Source organism: Schistocerca gregaria, chromosome 1 (genome assembly GCF_023897955.1).
Source record: "Schistocerca gregaria isolate iqSchGreg1 chromosome 1, iqSchGreg1.2, whole genome shotgun sequence".
NCBI lineage: Eukaryota > Metazoa > Arthropoda > Insecta > Orthoptera > Acrididae > Schistocerca > Schistocerca gregaria.
The window spans coordinates 562330402-562347791 of record NC_064920.1 but is presented as its reverse complement, the minus strand read 5'-3'; the positions used below and the strand labels follow the sequence as shown (position 1 = coordinate 562347791).

Genomic DNA, 17390 nt, shown 5'->3' with positions numbered 1-17390 from the left:
AATGGGGGACAGATCCGTGGATCTTGCTGGCCAGGGTAGTTGACTTACACCTTCTAGAGTACGTTGGGTGGCACGGGATACATGCGTACGTGCATTGTCCTGTTGGAACAGCAAGTTCCCTTGCCGGTCTAGGAATGGTAGAACGATGGGTTCGATGACGGTTTGGATGTACCGTGCACTATTCAGTGTCCCCTCGACGATCACCAGAGGTGTACGGCCAGTGTAGGAGATCGCTCCCCACACCATGATGCCGGGTGTTGGCCCTGTGTGCCTCGGTCGTATGCAGTCCTGATTGTGGCGCTCACCTGCACGGCACCAAACACGCATACGACCATCATTGGCACCAAGGTAGAAGCGACTCTCATCGCTGAAGACGACACGTCTCCATTCGTCCCTCCATTCACGCCTGTCGCGACACCACTGGAGGCGGGCTGCACGATGTTGGGGCGTGAGCGGAAGACGGCCTAACGGTATGCGGGACCGTAGCCCAGCTTCATGGAGACGGTTGCAAATGGTCCTCGCCGATACCCCAGGAGCAACAGTGTCCCTAATTTGCTGGGAAGTGGCGGTGCGGTCCCCTACGGCACTGTGTAGGATCCTACGGTCTTGGCGTGCATCCGTGCGTCGCTGCGGTCCGGTCCCAGGTCGACGGGCACGTGCACCTTCCGCCGACCACTGGCGACAACATCGATGTACTGTGGAGACCTCACGCCCCACGTGTTGAGCAATTCGGCGGTACGTCCACCCGGCCTCCCGCATGCCCACTATACGCCCTCGCTCAAAGTCCGTCAACTGCACATACGGTTCACGTCCACGCTGTCGCGGCATGCTACAAGTGTTAAAGACTGCGATGGAGCTCCGTATGCCACGGCAAACTGCTGACACTGACGGCGGCGGTGCACAAATGCTGCGCAGCTAGCGCCATTCGACGGCCAACACCGCGGTTCCTGGTGTGTCCGCTGTGCCGTGCGTGTGATCATTGCTTGTACAGCCCTCTCGCAGTGTCCGGAGCAAGTATGGTGGGTCTGACACACCGGTGTCAATGTGTTCTTTTTTCCATTTCCAGGAGTGTATGTATACAACAGTGGGGTCCTGCCCACTCATCGCATATAGGGTGGCTAAAGTATGTTGCAAATAACATTAGTAGTTTTATTTCAGTAAATTAGGTTGACTTAACTTCAGTGTATAATGGCGTCGCAAGCATTGGGCGACATGCAACATAAATCCGAGTCCTTGCTATGCGTAATTTTCAAACAATCAGTAGATATGGATCACTACACTCTGATATCGTAGCACTCTCTGCTAGGCCGTGCTAATACTCTGCGAATCCTGTCCACTAATGTCCGTATACAAAGCCGATCTTGCAGGAGAAGCGCTTAAATTCAATTAGATGCCACTCCTATCGTGGTGACGTCCTGGTCAGCGCGCCGTTGGCCGAAGTTTCGTCACGGTCTTCTCTAGCCTTGCGTTCTTCCTCTTCGCTCCGGCGCTTGTGGTTATGCCAGATCATTCCTCCGTCCCAAAGCGACGGACCGTCGTCGTGCAGGGAGTGCGATCATGGTGGGGGAGGTAGGAGTGTGGGCGCATCTTCTGGCCAGAAGAAGTGGCTGCAGGGGACGTTAAGCTTCCCGTCGTACCTCGCCATCCGGCCTGCGCTCAGGCGGAAACGTCTCACCGGAAAACGACCAGAAGGGTATGCGTCCATCTCCCGCTGCCATGAAACAAATGAAGAGGGCAGCGACTAGCTGCTGCGGTGTGGGCTGGTCCAGCTCCATCGGTAGGACGAGAGGTGGCGGAGGAGGCGAAGGCTGCGTCTCATTGGGGTCGTCTAGCAGTGTCGTGGTGACGCCTTCTGGCGGCTGCTGTGGCCGCACTGCCCTCCTCCGACCCGTGAATCTGGGGCAAGCGAAAGACCATCGGGCACATGACAGAGACTACAAACCATTTGGACCTGAAAGAAGATACATGCTTGTGCCAAGTCGACGGACAATCTCGCCTCGCACCCACCATCTGCTGCCTCTAAAAACCCTGTAAAAGACAATATTATGCGGCGCGAAGCAACACTTGTGGCCTTCCTTGCGCGCCGGATGCTGAGTAGGATGGAGCAGGTGGAGCAGTGTCCGATGGTGCCGTCCGCGAAGCAGTTCCACCGCCGATGGTGCATCTCGTCAGTGCGAACGATATGAGGCAAGAAACTGCTGCACTGGGTCCCTGGTGTGTGCGGAGCGAAGTTTGGCCATATGCTGCTTGCAGGTTGTGACAAAACGTTCCACTTTTCCGTCTGACTACGGATGGAACGGTGCACTAATTAGATTCTGAGTGCTACTGCATTCACGGAATGTTTCAAATTCATTTGACGTGAACTGAGGACCGTTGTCTGTCACCATTACTTCAGGTAAGCCTTCTAGGCAAAAAATCGATGACGACACCTGAATTGTGCAACGTGACGTTGTTGAGTTCACTTTCACAGCAAAAGGAAACTTGTTATGCGAGTCAACAACAATCAACCACCGGGTGTTCCAGAAAGGTCCCGTAAAGTCTATGTGTACACATTGCCATAGCGACTGTGACTTAGGCCAAGCAGATAATTTTTGTGGCGAAGCGGTCTGATTTTCCGAACATGTGTGACACGATGACGTCATCTGTTCTATGTGACCGTCCATACCCTGCCGTGTTCAGTCTCGACACCCTAACTGTTTCGTACGAACAGTCCCACAGCGTCCTTGGTGAAGTAACTGCAACAGTTCTTTAGTTCTTTTTGCAAGGCTTTGGTATCAACATAAGTGACTGTCCATTGTCATTCCGAACAAGAATCACACCTTGTACAGCGAGACTATGCCGACCTGCAAACTATCGACACACTACAGAATTCTTTATTCTATGCAAGGAACGAGGCCAAGATGTGTGAATGTACTTGAGTGAAATGTTCAAATCTCGATCAGCTTCCGTGGCTTGTGCAATTTTCTTAAAGTTCAACAGAAAAGACTGAATCAGTTCAGAATCACGAGCCGCGATGTGACAACAAGATGCACCAGAAGCGTCAATGCCAGTGTAATTGTGAGTCGGAAGACGTTAAAGAGCGTCCACATTACCAGGTACAGCTGTTAATCTCCTACTGGTGTTAACAACAAAGCCCATATTTGCAACTTTTGGGCAATTCGTACGGCAACCGGTTTCGCCATATGAAACAAGGACTGCAATGGCTTGTGATCAGTGACTAAGTAGAATTTTCTGCCATACAACCAATGGTTGAATTTGGTGACACCATACACAATAACCAAAGCCTCTTTTTCAATTTGTGAATAGTTACACTGAGGTATGGACAACACTTTTGATGCAGAAGCAATAGGGCTGTCTTTAGCACCAATTCTGTGTGAAAGCACTGCATCGATTCCAAAAGAGGAAGTGTCAACTTGCAACACAACTGGTTTACCAGGATCAAAGTGAACTAAGCATCGATCACTGAGCAATACACCTTTAAGTTTTTGAAAATCTTTTTGGCACTCATCTGCTCAAACAAAGGGGACTTTCTTGTGAAGCAAACAATGCAATGGAGCAGCGATTAATGCAGCATTCGGTATGAACCGAGTGCAATGGTTCATTTTCGCTAAAAGTGACTGTATTTCCATGGTATTGCGAGGAACTGGCAAATCTCGAAAGGCTAACAAATGCGTCTGAAGAGGATGTACACCTTGAGTGTTTGACATGACCAAGATACTGCAACTCAGGTTTAAAAAAATTACACTTGTCCGGTCTACACTTTAGTCCTAAATTTGAAATATGCGCTGTAGGAGTACGACCTGCTACGACAATATCTTCTAAGTATTTTGATCAGTTTGGCACTTGTGAAGTCAGCTGTTCCAAATACCGTTGAAAAATGGCGCCGGCCGGAGTGGCCGTGCGGTTCTAGGCGCTACAGTCTGGAACCCAGCGAGCGCTACGGTCGCAGGTTCGAATCCTGCCTCCGGCATGGATGTGCGTGATGTCTTCAGGTTAGTTAGATTTAATTAGTTCTAAGTTCTAGGCGACTGGTGACCTCAGAAGTTAAGTCGCATAGTACTCAGAGCCATTTGAACCATTTGAAAAATGGCGGGTGGAGAAGCACTGCAAAAAGGCAAACACAAATATTTAAACATACTCAAATGGGTATTGAGTACACAAACTCTTTGCAATTTTAGATCGGGCGGTGTTTGAAGATTAGCGTCGCGCTAAACAATGCGTCCAGCGCCTAAATTCTCCATGAGATCCTCTGGGCGTGGTAAAGGTTCAAATGGCTCTGAGCACTATGGGACTTAACATCTATGGTCATCAGTCCCCTAGAACTTGGAACTAGTGAAAATCTCATTCTGGAAACTTAGAACTACTTAAACCTAACTAATCTAAGGACACCACACAACACCCAGTCATCACGAGGCAGAGAAAATCCCTGACCCGCCGTGGTAAAGGAGAAGCATCTATGACAGTTTGTGGGTTGACTGTAGACTCAAAGTCAACACAGAGGCGAAAAAATTACACCTGAAGGTTTGGGGAGCAAATCAAGTGGAATTGCCCACTATCTAGTTGAGATGAGCGCAATAACTCCATTATCTTGTAATTCTTTAAGTTCAGCAGCGACTTTGTCCTGTAATGCAACGGGAACAGTTGTCGCCTGGCATAATTTCTACTGAGCATTGTCTTTTCGCATAATATGTGCAAAAAATTGTTAGCTGTGTCAAACAAATCAAACGAATCAAGACCAAATATGTTATCACACTCACTTGATTGTAGCACTGTAAATGTCACTGTTCAGGTATGTGAGCGATACAAGGCATGCAAAGTAAATGTTCCGAGAATGGGAATGCCTTGTCCACTATAAGCAGTCAGTTGTATGTGAGCTTTAGACAAACGTGGGGAGCGTAAAAGATCATAGGTGTGACGATTTAGCATTGTGGCAAAGGCACCCATGTCCCACAAATAAGTAAATGAACAAAAACTTAGTTTGAGTGGCGTATCATTGTAGAAACTGTATGTCTTTTAGATGCAGCCTTGGATAATACTGCATTATTGACATGGGCCTTGTGACTAGAATTTTGTGAGTGGGCCGAATACTTATACTAGCTCCATTGCAAACATGCGAACTGCACATATCCTTTCCTACCACAAGTGTAACACTGAGCTGGTCTGGAGGGGCAATCTTGGCGTTTGTGCGTGAATAACACCTAGGGCGAGACTTAATTCTGTTCGCCTGTGTAGCCACCTGTGTAGCGAACTGCTTGTGCGCCGTCGAACATGGTTTACTCGGTGTGGCTAGCGCACGCCGCCAGTACGGAATGGGGCGATCACTAGCAAGTGACTCAATCCGACAAATAGCTGGCCGCTCAAATGTATGAGGTGGCAAGGCACCGGAAACGTACTGCTCTAGTATTTGCACCACCTGCTGAAATGATGGAATCGGCTGTTTCAAAATCTGTTCTCTGAGTTTGACATCCGATACACTGTACACGTTCACATCATGCAACATAATATTTGAATATAAAGAACCGCAAGTACATTTAAATATGCAGTTCGTAGTAATACCCTGAAAATCAGTTACCCACTCGCGATTAGTTTAAGTTGACCGTTTTTTGCAATTGCAGAATTGGTACCTAGCTGCTATCACTTTCAGTTGTTGGCCATAATAGTTGGTTAACAATGCAATAACCTGGTCGTAGCAAACTTAACTCAGAGTGGCGTTAGGAAAGAGTTTTTTAATTAATATGAACACGGCACTTCCTACTGTGGATTAAAGTAATAGAAGTTACACAGTACCTGTAACATTGTGGGCTATTAGGTGTGCCTGAAATGGATGTAACCACTCAATCCATTCTTATTCTTGTCCACAAAACTGTCGAAACGTGGTATAGTAGTTGTAGTAGGTGGTGATTGCTCTGTCGGGCGCGCAGCGTTGGCCAGTAGCTGCTACACCGTGTTGAGCAGTGTAGACATATACCGCATCTGAAACAATCATCTGCATGAGCTGTGTGGCATCTAACACTTTCAGCTGCCGCGCATGAGTTGGGGACGTGACTCGTGGAGTGGGAATGTAGGAAGACACAAATGTAACAAATAGACAAGGGAAGTAATCAACGTAGGGACTAAAGCAACGAAAATCTCTGCAAAGTCCACTTGAAAATACTGATTAACAAAACGACAAGAAAGTGTTAAAGCAATGAAGGGCCTCTGCAAAGTAAAGGCAAGAGAAACTCAAGGTGCCAACAAAGAATCATAAAAAAGTCCATGCCAATGAGGCACTGGATTCGGCGGATTCTCGTCGTCAAATGTTGAGTTTTCGTCGCCAAATATGGGGTCCTGCCCACTCGTCGCATATAGGGTGACTAAAGGATGCTGCGTTCTCGGAATGCTACACAACAATTCAAGCAAATAACATTAGTAGGCTTATTTCAATAAATCAGGTTGACAATACTTAACTTGAATGTATAATGATGTCGCAAGCGATGCGCGATATGCAACATAAAAATGTTCAAATGTGTGTGAAATCCTACGGGACTTAACTTCTAAGGTTATCATTCCCTAAGCGTACACACTACTTAAACTAAATTATCCTAAGGACAAACACACACATCCATGACCGAGGGTGAACTCCAACCTCCGCCGGCACCAGCCACACAGTCCGTGACTGCAGCGCCCTAGACATCTTGGCTAATTCCGCGCGGCCATGCAACATAAATCCGAGTCCTTGCTATGCGCTATATTCAAACAATCAATAGATATGGATCACTACAATCTGATATCGCAGCACTCTCTGCTAGGTCGTGTTAATACTCTGCGAATCCTGTCCACTAATGTCCGTATACTGAACCGATCTGAAAGGAGTGGTGCTTACGTTCACTTCGGATAGATGCCGCTCCTATCGTGGTGACGTCCTGGTCAGCGCGCTATTGGCCGACGTCGCCTCATGTCTTTCTCTGGTCTTGTGTTCCTCCTCTACATTCCGGTGCCTGTGGTTACGCCAGAACATCCTCAGTTCTCAAGGTAGAAAGGAAGATAATTAACTACGACACGCAGAAATCCTGACCGAATGGACTCTTTTCGATGGGCCATAGAAGCTCCTTAACACAGATTCAAGATATGTTTCGAGAGAGGAGTTACGCAGTGGAATAGTTTATATGTATTGGAAAGAAAATCAAGATTTTAAAGAGCGAATAAATCGAAAATTGAAGTCGTGTAATCCATAGTGACTATAGGTGTATTATGGCATGGTTATATGATAGTGGTTCAGACTATTTCATTAACGTTTCTGTATTAATATTAGTGCATTATTGTACATAGTGACGTTTTCTGCAACATTTAATTTCTCATGTTGTGTACGGAAGGACACACTGGAAATCATCGAAAGGCACGCGAATTAATGTTAAATTTTGTCATGAGAATTGGTACACAACAATTCGAATACGATTATTTTCTACGAAACAGCAGTCACTAATATAAGGAATACTCCAGTAGCCTCTTCGACTAATTTCATTACGAAATTCTCTGTTGTTCATTTTTTCATAGTAACTCTCCTTTAATTTTTCTTATCAATCCGGTTTCATTTAGTTTTAGCACGAGCTCATTTATTTTATTTTTATCACACTTACCACTATTTATAGTAGTTTTCATTAATGTTGTCTTGAAATATAACGAAATGTTACCGCGGTTTCTTACATATTTTAAAGGACTGTGTGTTTATTAACTTTTCTTGATCAAAGCACCTAGCTTGCCCGTGTTCCCGGGTTCGATTCCCGGCGGGGTCAGGGATTTCCTCTGCCTCGTGCTGGCTGGGTGTTGTGTGTTGTCCTTAGCTTAGTTAGGTTTAAGCAGTTCCAAGTTCTAGGGCACTGATGACCATAGATGTTCAGTCCCATAGTGCTCAGAGCCAGAGAGAGAGCACCGAGCTTGTCTCAAATTACATAAACATTCGGTAATATGAGACACTGCAATTATCGCTTAAATCGTTGTTCGCACCTAAATACTTCAATTCACTAGCTTCGCATTGTAAACTGAAACGGAACTGCTGCCTTCCAGGTTTCTTGGGTGCGGCACCGCGACATACACTTGCTGACGGTGGGTCGCTACACGTACACCAGTGACCAGCGCTTCGAGGCCGTGCACTCGCCGCACTCGGAGGACTGGATGCTGCGCATCCGGTACCCGCAGAAGAAGGACTCCGGCGTCTACGAGTGCCAGATCAGCACCACGCCGCCCATCGGCCATCAGTTCTTCCTGAACGTTGTAGGTACGCAAAGGCAGTACACTGTGTGGAAAATTAATAGTTTCTGCGTTGTTTTAATCGCACTAAAAAGGGATAAAAGTAAATTTTGTCATGAACGCAGCCGTTTGAGTGGCACTAATAATCACTAGACGTTATGAGACCAGTGAATATACACTCTAAGATAAGAAAATTCGGAACATGAAGGAAATACTGGGATGGGACAGAAATGGGTAGATGTGATGTACATCTAAGACATACACACGATTATAATTTCAGAGAAATTTGATGATTTTTCGAAGAGAAAGAACTTCATAAATTGAACAAGTCAGCTAAGCGTTGGTACTTCTCTGGCCCTTACGCAAGTAGCCGTTCGGCTTGGCATTGATTGAGTTCTTCGACGTCCTCCTGAGGGAATCGTGCCAAATTCCAATATGGTTTCCTCCTCTAGTTATCAGTTTTTCTATAATGTGTGTGGTAACGATTCTAAAAAAGTATTGGTTTATTTCAAAAACTGCTCTTAACATAAATAGAGAATTTTTCTCGAGTAAGTATGGATTGTAAGCGAACAGTCAGTACATTAGTGCCAAGCATAGAATGACCCTCTCTGAAAACCATGGAATGAATATTCATGAAGAATAGCTCAACATTTTTGTGAAATTTCTTCACAATTCTTTTGATTTTCGACAATGGCAATAAACCTTCGAGGTAAATTTCTTTGGTAAATAGGTTTATTTCATTTGTCAAAACTGTACACTGATCTACTTTCCTTAATCTCACGATTCGTTTTTTCATAATTTCCTCTTATGATAACAGCATTTTACCACACACAGCACTTGTTATTGCCAGAAAGGAGGACGCCCGTAACTGCTGCACACAATGTTTATTGACAATAATGAATTCTTTTGATCCACAGTAACACCGTTTATCAGGTTAACGAATAAGTTTCACAGTTTGTACCTAACGAATAATGCTACGCCTGGGCAACATAACTTACTCGTTTACCATCACTTGAATGTGGTCTCCCATTGCCTGAAAACATTACATTACTTATTACCATGCAGCTAATAGTTAATGTCGATATTATACAGCATACAAATCCTGAAGATGACCACATATTCTCTTCATGTCTCACAAATAATTGAATCGATGTCTGTAATCTGTAGGGCAAAGGATTCTTTTCTATAGACGTATTATATCTAGGTATCTGAAATTTATACCTTTTTTTTTAAAAAAAAAAGTATTTCCTATTAGTCACTTACGTTTTCGTGTAATTGCTGCAGGAATAGCGTTCCTGAATCTGGACTGTGACACTTTTCTGCCGCAGAACCTTTGACGGAAATCCTGGGAGGACCGGACTTGTTCATCAACGCCGGGAGCACCATCAACCTGACGTGCCTTGTCACCTACGCACCAGAGCCTCCCTCCACAGTGCTCTGGAGGCACAACGGGCAGGTGGGTGTCCTCAAGTAGCCTTCTCTCAGAGATTTGTCTTTGCCTCTATTAAGAAATCTCTTTTCTCGATTGCTTACAGATGAGAAGGCTGTAATGAATTAGGTATAGGAACTTCTCTTATTAGGAAGAAAGTGACGTAAACTTTACAACTGACTTAAGAAAGGAAATTACTCTCGTTGCAATAACAACCAAATTATTGAAGAGGAGAAAAGAAGTGCTGCTGCTGCCTTCCCTTGGTCTTGTATTGTGTTTTCAAAAAAGTAAATATTTAAAGTAGAACAGCTGTGAAGGAATGAGTGTCTACAGACGTCGGTGTGTTGAAAACACAGTTTTCCTATTGCGTCAGTCTTGGCAGAGTCTCCTCAACTGTAAAAAATGTACCTGTGGCAAAGAAATCTCCAGGGTAATCGGACTATAGCTAGTATTGTGAGAAGAGGGGTTAATGTTCTTCCTGTGAGGAGATGAGGTGTTGGCATATAAATTAGAATACGATTAAAGGAAAAGATACTTGCTATTATTAAGGTTAAAAGCTGCAAATACTGAAGTTAAAAGAAGGATACAAAAAGATACAGAACACATAATACATAACTACAAAGACCTAAAGAGTAATATGTCTGAATAACTGAAAATTAGAAAGTATCTTGATGATGAAAAGGCTGACTGTGAAGGTAAATTCAGGTATCTTACTACCATTTAGTAAATATACTGAGACAGAAATAAATGACTACTGAAAAACTAGAACATTTGGCAACCAACAGATGCTGACATTTCAAAAATGAAGGACGAATTAAGAGAGGAGCTTCTCGAAACAAACACAAGCTTATTGTTCAGTGAATAAATACAATAATGACCAAATTTCTAACTGATTTAAGTAATAAACATTTGTTATAATGAAGTAATAGCAATTTTAAAGAGAGAAAGTTGGAGTACCTAAGAGTAAACTGTGAGTAAACTGAAAACTATACAAATAACTACGTTTGCGTACTTAGAGAAAATCTGTGACATAACTTACGGACAGAGAATAATAGTTTCATTTAAGAGAGAGAGGGAGAGAGAGAGAGAGATAGAGAAAGCGGGGGGGGGGGGGGAGAGGAAGGGAGAGAGAGAGAATGTGTGTGTGTTTGCGAGCACGTTGATGCAGAAAGGAATGGAATAAGGGCGTAAACATATTTTCAAGAGGATTAAGGGTTTTCTTAATGCTGTATTGAAGCTCAACGCTGAATTTAACTTCCTGTTGTGCAACTTGAATTACTGAAGTGACGGACGATTCTAAAAGCTGTTCTTGATGTTACCTTCTGTCGGACGGTTAGATGCAGCTCTGCTCGCTAGTCACTTATTTATGTACTCAAATATTGATACTAAATTATTTTATTGCCCAAAGTTATTCTATTATTCTATTGTATTTTATATAAATGTAATGTTCATCATCTAACACATACAATTGTAGACGTGCTCACTGTGGGATGGAATTGCGGTTCATGTAAGGTAATGAAATGAAGAGTTTAACTGGGGAAGTAATGTAGTCATTAAAACTTCGTACTGGAATTCTAATATTTAACATAACTCTTTCTCACTTTTTGGGACAAGTATGGCTAGTATGAAACGAATAATATCATCCACGTCATTCAAATGCAGGTGTTTGAATTTTGATCTGTTCCCAAAAGAGAAACCCATCTAATGCATAAGAGACACTCAAATGAAACCTGAACACCTGCCATAACGGGACCATAGAAAGGTCCCATTAAAAATTAATCACCATACGCATTGTGACATTTATCCCATTCGGCGATGAGACGATCAATTCCTGTTTCGTGGAACGCTGTCGGCCGCTGACGGATTAACAACGAGAACTACTTCTGTATTTCTTCATCTGACTGAAACCAAAGTCCACGCATGTCTTATTCAGGTCGCGCCAAAGGTATGAAAATTACACGGTGGAAGATCAGGGCTGTACGGAGGACGTTGCAGTGCTTCCCAAACAAATCTGCGTACGTTTGACAGTGTGGGGACGGGTGTTTTTGAGCAACAGGATGCTTCCTCTACTCGTCGAATTCCTCGAAAATGGAAGCACAATCAATACGCAACGCTGTGAGAAAAACTTTGCACAACATGAGACGGGCTGTAACGTCAAACCGCCCAGGAATGCTGTCGGAACATCCTCCGTACAGCCCGGATTTTTCACAACGTCATTTTGTAATCTTTGGCGACCTGAAGAATATCATGCGTGGACCTCAATTTCAGTCGAGTGAGGAAGTGTAAGAATTGGTGCAGTTGGTGGATCCGTCAGCAGCGGACCGCCTTCTACGGAAGAGGAACTGATTGTCTCGTTTCCCAGTGGCGTAAATATTTTAATGCGCTTTGTGGCTCATTTAGAATGGAACCTCTGTCGCGGGTGTTCACTTTCCATGTAGTGTCTCTCATTACTTGTCATCAAGGAAGGTACACTTCTTATCAGAGAATAATAATGATCTCCTAGTCAGATGACAGTACCTTAAATTAGGGTAGGCCATTATTAAATTTCTTGTTCGTATTGGGCTTAAGGTCGGGTGATGCAGGACGGGTGTTACTGTCTGCCTCCAGTCTAAGAGATATATTAGTGAGACGGCTGGCAGGCGACAGGTGAAGCTTCCCGAGACTACCCCAGGAATACTATCAACTCTCCCATATCGCGCCTTTCACAGTCACTGAGGCTATCTTAGCTGTGTATGCTACAAGTTACCAAATTCGATGTCAGAACCAGCAAAGATGTAGCGCAAACTTGGACAGGAATAATGTTGCGCCAAAAATCATAATATCGTAAGTTACTTTTAATTGGAATACGTAGGTCACAGGGCACTCAACCTTCTCCAAATGCCACCAAGAAAGAAATACGCCATTCAAGTTCCAGAAGCCTGATAAGAGTTGAAACTTCTATAACACACATTCAATAAATAATATTCAAAAACTGATTCTCTAGAGTAGCTATTTAAGAAGATAGAGAATATTGGGATGTAATGACCAATTCCATTTCAAAGAATTGAAGTTACATGTGAAACGTTAATAGCCAACGTCTCACTGATAAAAGCTAAAATTAAAGAAAATCGTACCAATTCCCAGATTTCGTAGGCTCATGGGAACGCACTTGAGCTTTCAATAAATTAGGTCCGGGTACAACGTCTCGTCGGTCTCAAATATAATATAGATGCGGCACTATCTTGAAATGGATAAGGATGGAGTCAGAAGCGACTCTTCCCTTTACACTGGGTCCGGCCTGGTATCTGCTTTACCTGATTTGGTACAATACTGAAAGCTACAGGTAAATAGTACTGGAACAACGTTCGGTACAACTGAGAAATGATGTAATAGCTACATCAGTCTGTACCGAGTCTCCATACATAAACAAGTCATTCACTTAGGCCAAGAAATAAATCTTTCAAAATTCTGACCAATTTATAGAAAGTTGGAGCTTTCTTTAGAAGGATTCCATTCATATATACGTGTGAGACTGCACTGTCACACCTGGATATACACTGAGATGACAAAAATTATGGAACACCTAGATTTACACATACAAACAGCGATAGTATCGCCTACACGAGGTACCTGTACTCGTAATTTCATTGTGTATATTTCCGTACATGGCAGACACTGAACTTGAAAGTCACTTGCCCAGTGTCTGCGGGTAAATACGATATTGCACTGCTTGATTTATGCCGAATTACAATGCAAAGTTCCTTCACACACGCATGCAGTATCGTATTTATCCGCCGACACCAGGCAAGGTACTTTCAAGTAAAATGTGTCACTGCACCGGAGCCTACATAATGGATGTACGAGTAAAGGTTGACAGGTTGCAGATACATAGGTGACGACATGTGGATGTTTGGGTCTGGCCGTGTATCTTGGTTGACAATCATAAGGCGACCGCTCGCGTTAAACGGGAAATCTGGAATCGAGTGCCGATACGGTACAAATTGTCATTGTCATCCCATTACACAGCTGATGGTTTCCCACATTTGAAACTGCGAATACATTTCTTATATTTCTGGTTAATGGTCGGTTCAGTTTGAGCAGAGAACTCAGCCCATTCCGTGTGAACACAACCTCCACCATTTTGGAGCCATCACGAGCTTGCACAATGCCTTGTTCACAATCTGGATCCGTGGCGTCATCGGTTCTGCACCGCCCTCGAACCCTTTCATCAGCTCTTACCAAAGGAAATCAGAGCTCATATGACCAGGCCACGGTTTTCCAGTCGTCTAGCGACCAATCGATATGGCCACGAGCTCAGTAGACGTCCTGCAGGCGATGTCGTGCTGTCAGCAAAGGCATTGGTGTCGGTCGTCTGCCACCATAGTTTATAAACGAAACATTTCGCCGCACTTTTGTAACGGATGTGTTCGTCGTAAAACCCACGTTGATTTCCTCGGTCACGTAATGTTGCTGCTCTCTTTCGTTAAGTGAAGGCTGTCTGCCATTGCGTTGTCTGTGGTGAGAGGTAGAGCCTGAAATTTGGTGTTCACGGAATACTCTTGACACTGTGGGTTTCGGAATATTGAGTTCCTTAACGATTTCCAGAACTGTATGTTCGATACATCTTGTTCCAACCACCATTTCGCATTCAGAGTCTGTTAATTCCCATCATATGGCAATAATCAAGTAGGAAATCGTTTCACATGAGTCACCTGAGTAGAAATGACAGCTCCACCAATACCTTTTGTACGGAACACCACCACCTTTTTATGTGTACTTATCGATATTCCACGACTTTTGTAATAGTAGTGCATAGGCAAGGGTACCAGTGCAACGTAGCACATTTTTCGGATAGACTGTTGCCATAGAAAGCTTCGAGTTTCTTTAAACTGACCTGGATCTTAAAACATTTATTTCGTGACCTAAAATCCTACAAACAGAAAGAATTTGGCCAGTCTTCAACGTCTGTGACACTACAGGATCTTATTTAGTTGAAATATTTTTTAGTTATAGGGCTTGCGCAGTAATAGAAGTAATGTGCTTAAGAAATGGGAAAGTGTAGTACAACGGCACTCTGGGACTGCCTCATGAAACAGGGATGACTGACAAAATTTAACAGTTACGTAACAGCAATAAGTGTCATCACGGAACGTTCAAGAAACGAGGATTGCTCAATAGTCTGTCTGGTCAAATGAAGATACCTCTCTGTGACGAAAAACCTTTATTTCTATTCCAATACTGTGTGGTAATGTTCTGGTTATGCTTTTTACGGTAAAAGAATTTAAGCAGTAATGACAACTTACTGTAACATCGCCAGAAATACAGCTACGTGCAGTTGAGTACTATTCATTCTAACACCTTTCAGATATAATGTTTGTAAGTTAGTTCTGTCACATTTCAGGTACAATCTGTACAAATTTGTAAGGTGATCTGACAGTATGATGAACACAGATGTCATTAACTGCTGCAAAACGCGTTTTAGGTGTTTTGTGCAACGTTAAATACTGTGCTGGCCATATTTTGTAGCTGTTCCATATCATACTTTCGTTACCATTAGTCTCAATACAATTTGAAGAATGATAACTGATCAAAAACGGTGTTCTAACCACATCTATTAAACTACGTCACTCTTGGATCACTTCCATTGTCCACCATATAATGCTGAGTATTAATTTCAAAACAGCGGTACCACATTGGTTCAAATGGCTCGGAGCACTATGGGACTTAACATCTGTGGACATCAGTCCCCTAGAACTCAGAACTACTTAAACCTAACTAACCTAAGGACATCACACACATCCATGCCCGAGGCAGGATTCGAACCTGCGACGGTACCACATTCACAATGGATTAATTTACTACAAAAATTCCATTTATTCTCGAAGATCCTGTCACAGTTTAAAGGCCGGCAAGAATATAGACAGGGAGCAACGTTACTCCAAATTCCGCTACCACTGCACAAAGCACACGATTAAAGGAATTTAATGTTAACTGACACAGGAGGTAAGCCCAAATCAAGTTCTATTCGGAATTGTTATTCTTTCATGAAATTTAAGTCTTTGGTGTGGCTCAACAAACACAGAAAACTGCACAAGAAGTGAAATTCTTGCTCTAGGATAAGTTCGAGTACCGAAATGAATTCTCACTCTACCGTGGTCTGAAACTGAGGACCTTGGCCTTTCACTGGTAAATGCTCTACCAACGAACTACCCAGGCACGCGACACGACCAGTCCTCAGATTTTTTTCTTCCACCAGTGCCTCCTTTCCTACGTTCCAAACATCACAGAGGTTCTGCTCCGAACCGAGCATTACTAGCACTCCTGGAAGAAAGGATACAGCGGAGAGATAGGTTAGCTCCAGCTTGTGGGATGTGTCCAGAATGAACATTCACTTTGCAGCGGAGTGTGCGCTGATACGAAACTTGGACTATCCTATCACCCCAGAGTGCTAGTCCCCCAAGGGTCGCAGAGAACTGCTCCGAAGTTTGGAAGGTAGCAGACGCGCTATTTGAGGAAATGAAGCTGTCAGAACGGGTCCTAAATCGTGCTTGGTAAGCTTAGTTGGTAGAGCACTTGCCGGTGAAAGGCCAAGATCCGGAGTTCGAGTCCTAGTCAGGTACGCAGTTTTAATCTGAAAGGAAGTTTCATGTTTCAGTACACTGGCCTTTGTTTATGTACTCCATTTACATTATTCCTTCTTCTTTTCCTCACTGTATAATTCCATTTTTCACCGAAAACATCACTGTGACATTCATCATAGCGTTACAAAAATCCAACATTCACCGTGCAGTCACGGTTAAACATAACTCTATTTGATCACTATACGTACCTGTTGCCTCAGGTGATAAACTTCGACTCGCCACGTGGAGGGGTGAGCCTGGTGACGGAGAAGGGCGCCGCCACCACCAGCCGGCTGCTGATCCAGAAGGCGTCCACCGAGGACACGGGGCTCTACACCTGTGCGCCCTCCAACGTCGCTCCCGAGAGCGTCAGAGTGCACGTTCTGAAGGGTAACGCCCACCTTCCATGCTCACGTTTACAAAATACAATTAAAAGCTGACCTGTTGACGTTAACTGGCGTCGTTCACAGTAACGCGATACAACTACAATTTGTCGTAGAGAAAAATCATTATGACCGCCTTCCATCCATCGCTGGAGTGAAACTTTGTATTTTCATCAGCATTAAGCATAAATTTCATCATTTTATCCTATCTGTTCGTAGGTGTAACTTTTCCACTACTACATTGTGTCATTATGTAGTCGTCTGGATATTTTTTTATACAACGTAAACGTACAAGTCCGAGCCTTTCGTTGTTAATGGGAGGGGGGGATGTGCTTCGATGCAAACACCGAAAGTCAGGCATACTTTCTTCCGACGCTATTAATCTAGAGAGTAGTTGAACTGTTTGTTCTTCATTCTGCTGTCATTTAGACATCCAGAATCAAAATCGGTACAAAGCCTAGGATTCTAACCCAGGTCACCTGCTTAGTAGGCAGATGATCTAATCATTACGCCACCCCGGGCACAGTGGCCTTGCAAAACAGCAGAGACCACTCTATTACGCTTCCTTCCTCCTTCCTCCCCCTACTTGGTATTCCCCCTAAACTTAAACAGCATAACAAAGGGTCCCAACAGTATTTGAAAGGTATCTCAGCATCGAAAGCGACGTTTCCAAGAGGTCTTCGGAATCATATAGTCCCACGTCATTAAACATCTACCCCTGCTTGAAGAGTATCTCCAGCAGTTTAAAAGATT

At 43.8% G+C, this 17390-nt stretch overlaps 1 protein-coding gene across 1 annotated transcript in view; it reads left to right on the top strand.

Annotated features, from left to right (window-relative positions):
* LOC126285999 (zwei Ig domain protein zig-8-like) overlaps nt 1-17390 on the top strand; it is a 138659-nt gene that overhangs the window by 104723 nt on the left and 16546 nt on the right. Inside the window, exons 3-5 of the mRNA XM_049984880.1 lie at nt 8044-8254; nt 9555-9682; nt 16476-16644. Coding sequence (XP_049840837.1) covers nt 8044-8254; nt 9555-9682; nt 16476-16644 — 508 coding nt within the window. The remainder of the gene's footprint in view (nt 1-8043; nt 8255-9554; nt 9683-16475; nt 16645-17390) is intronic.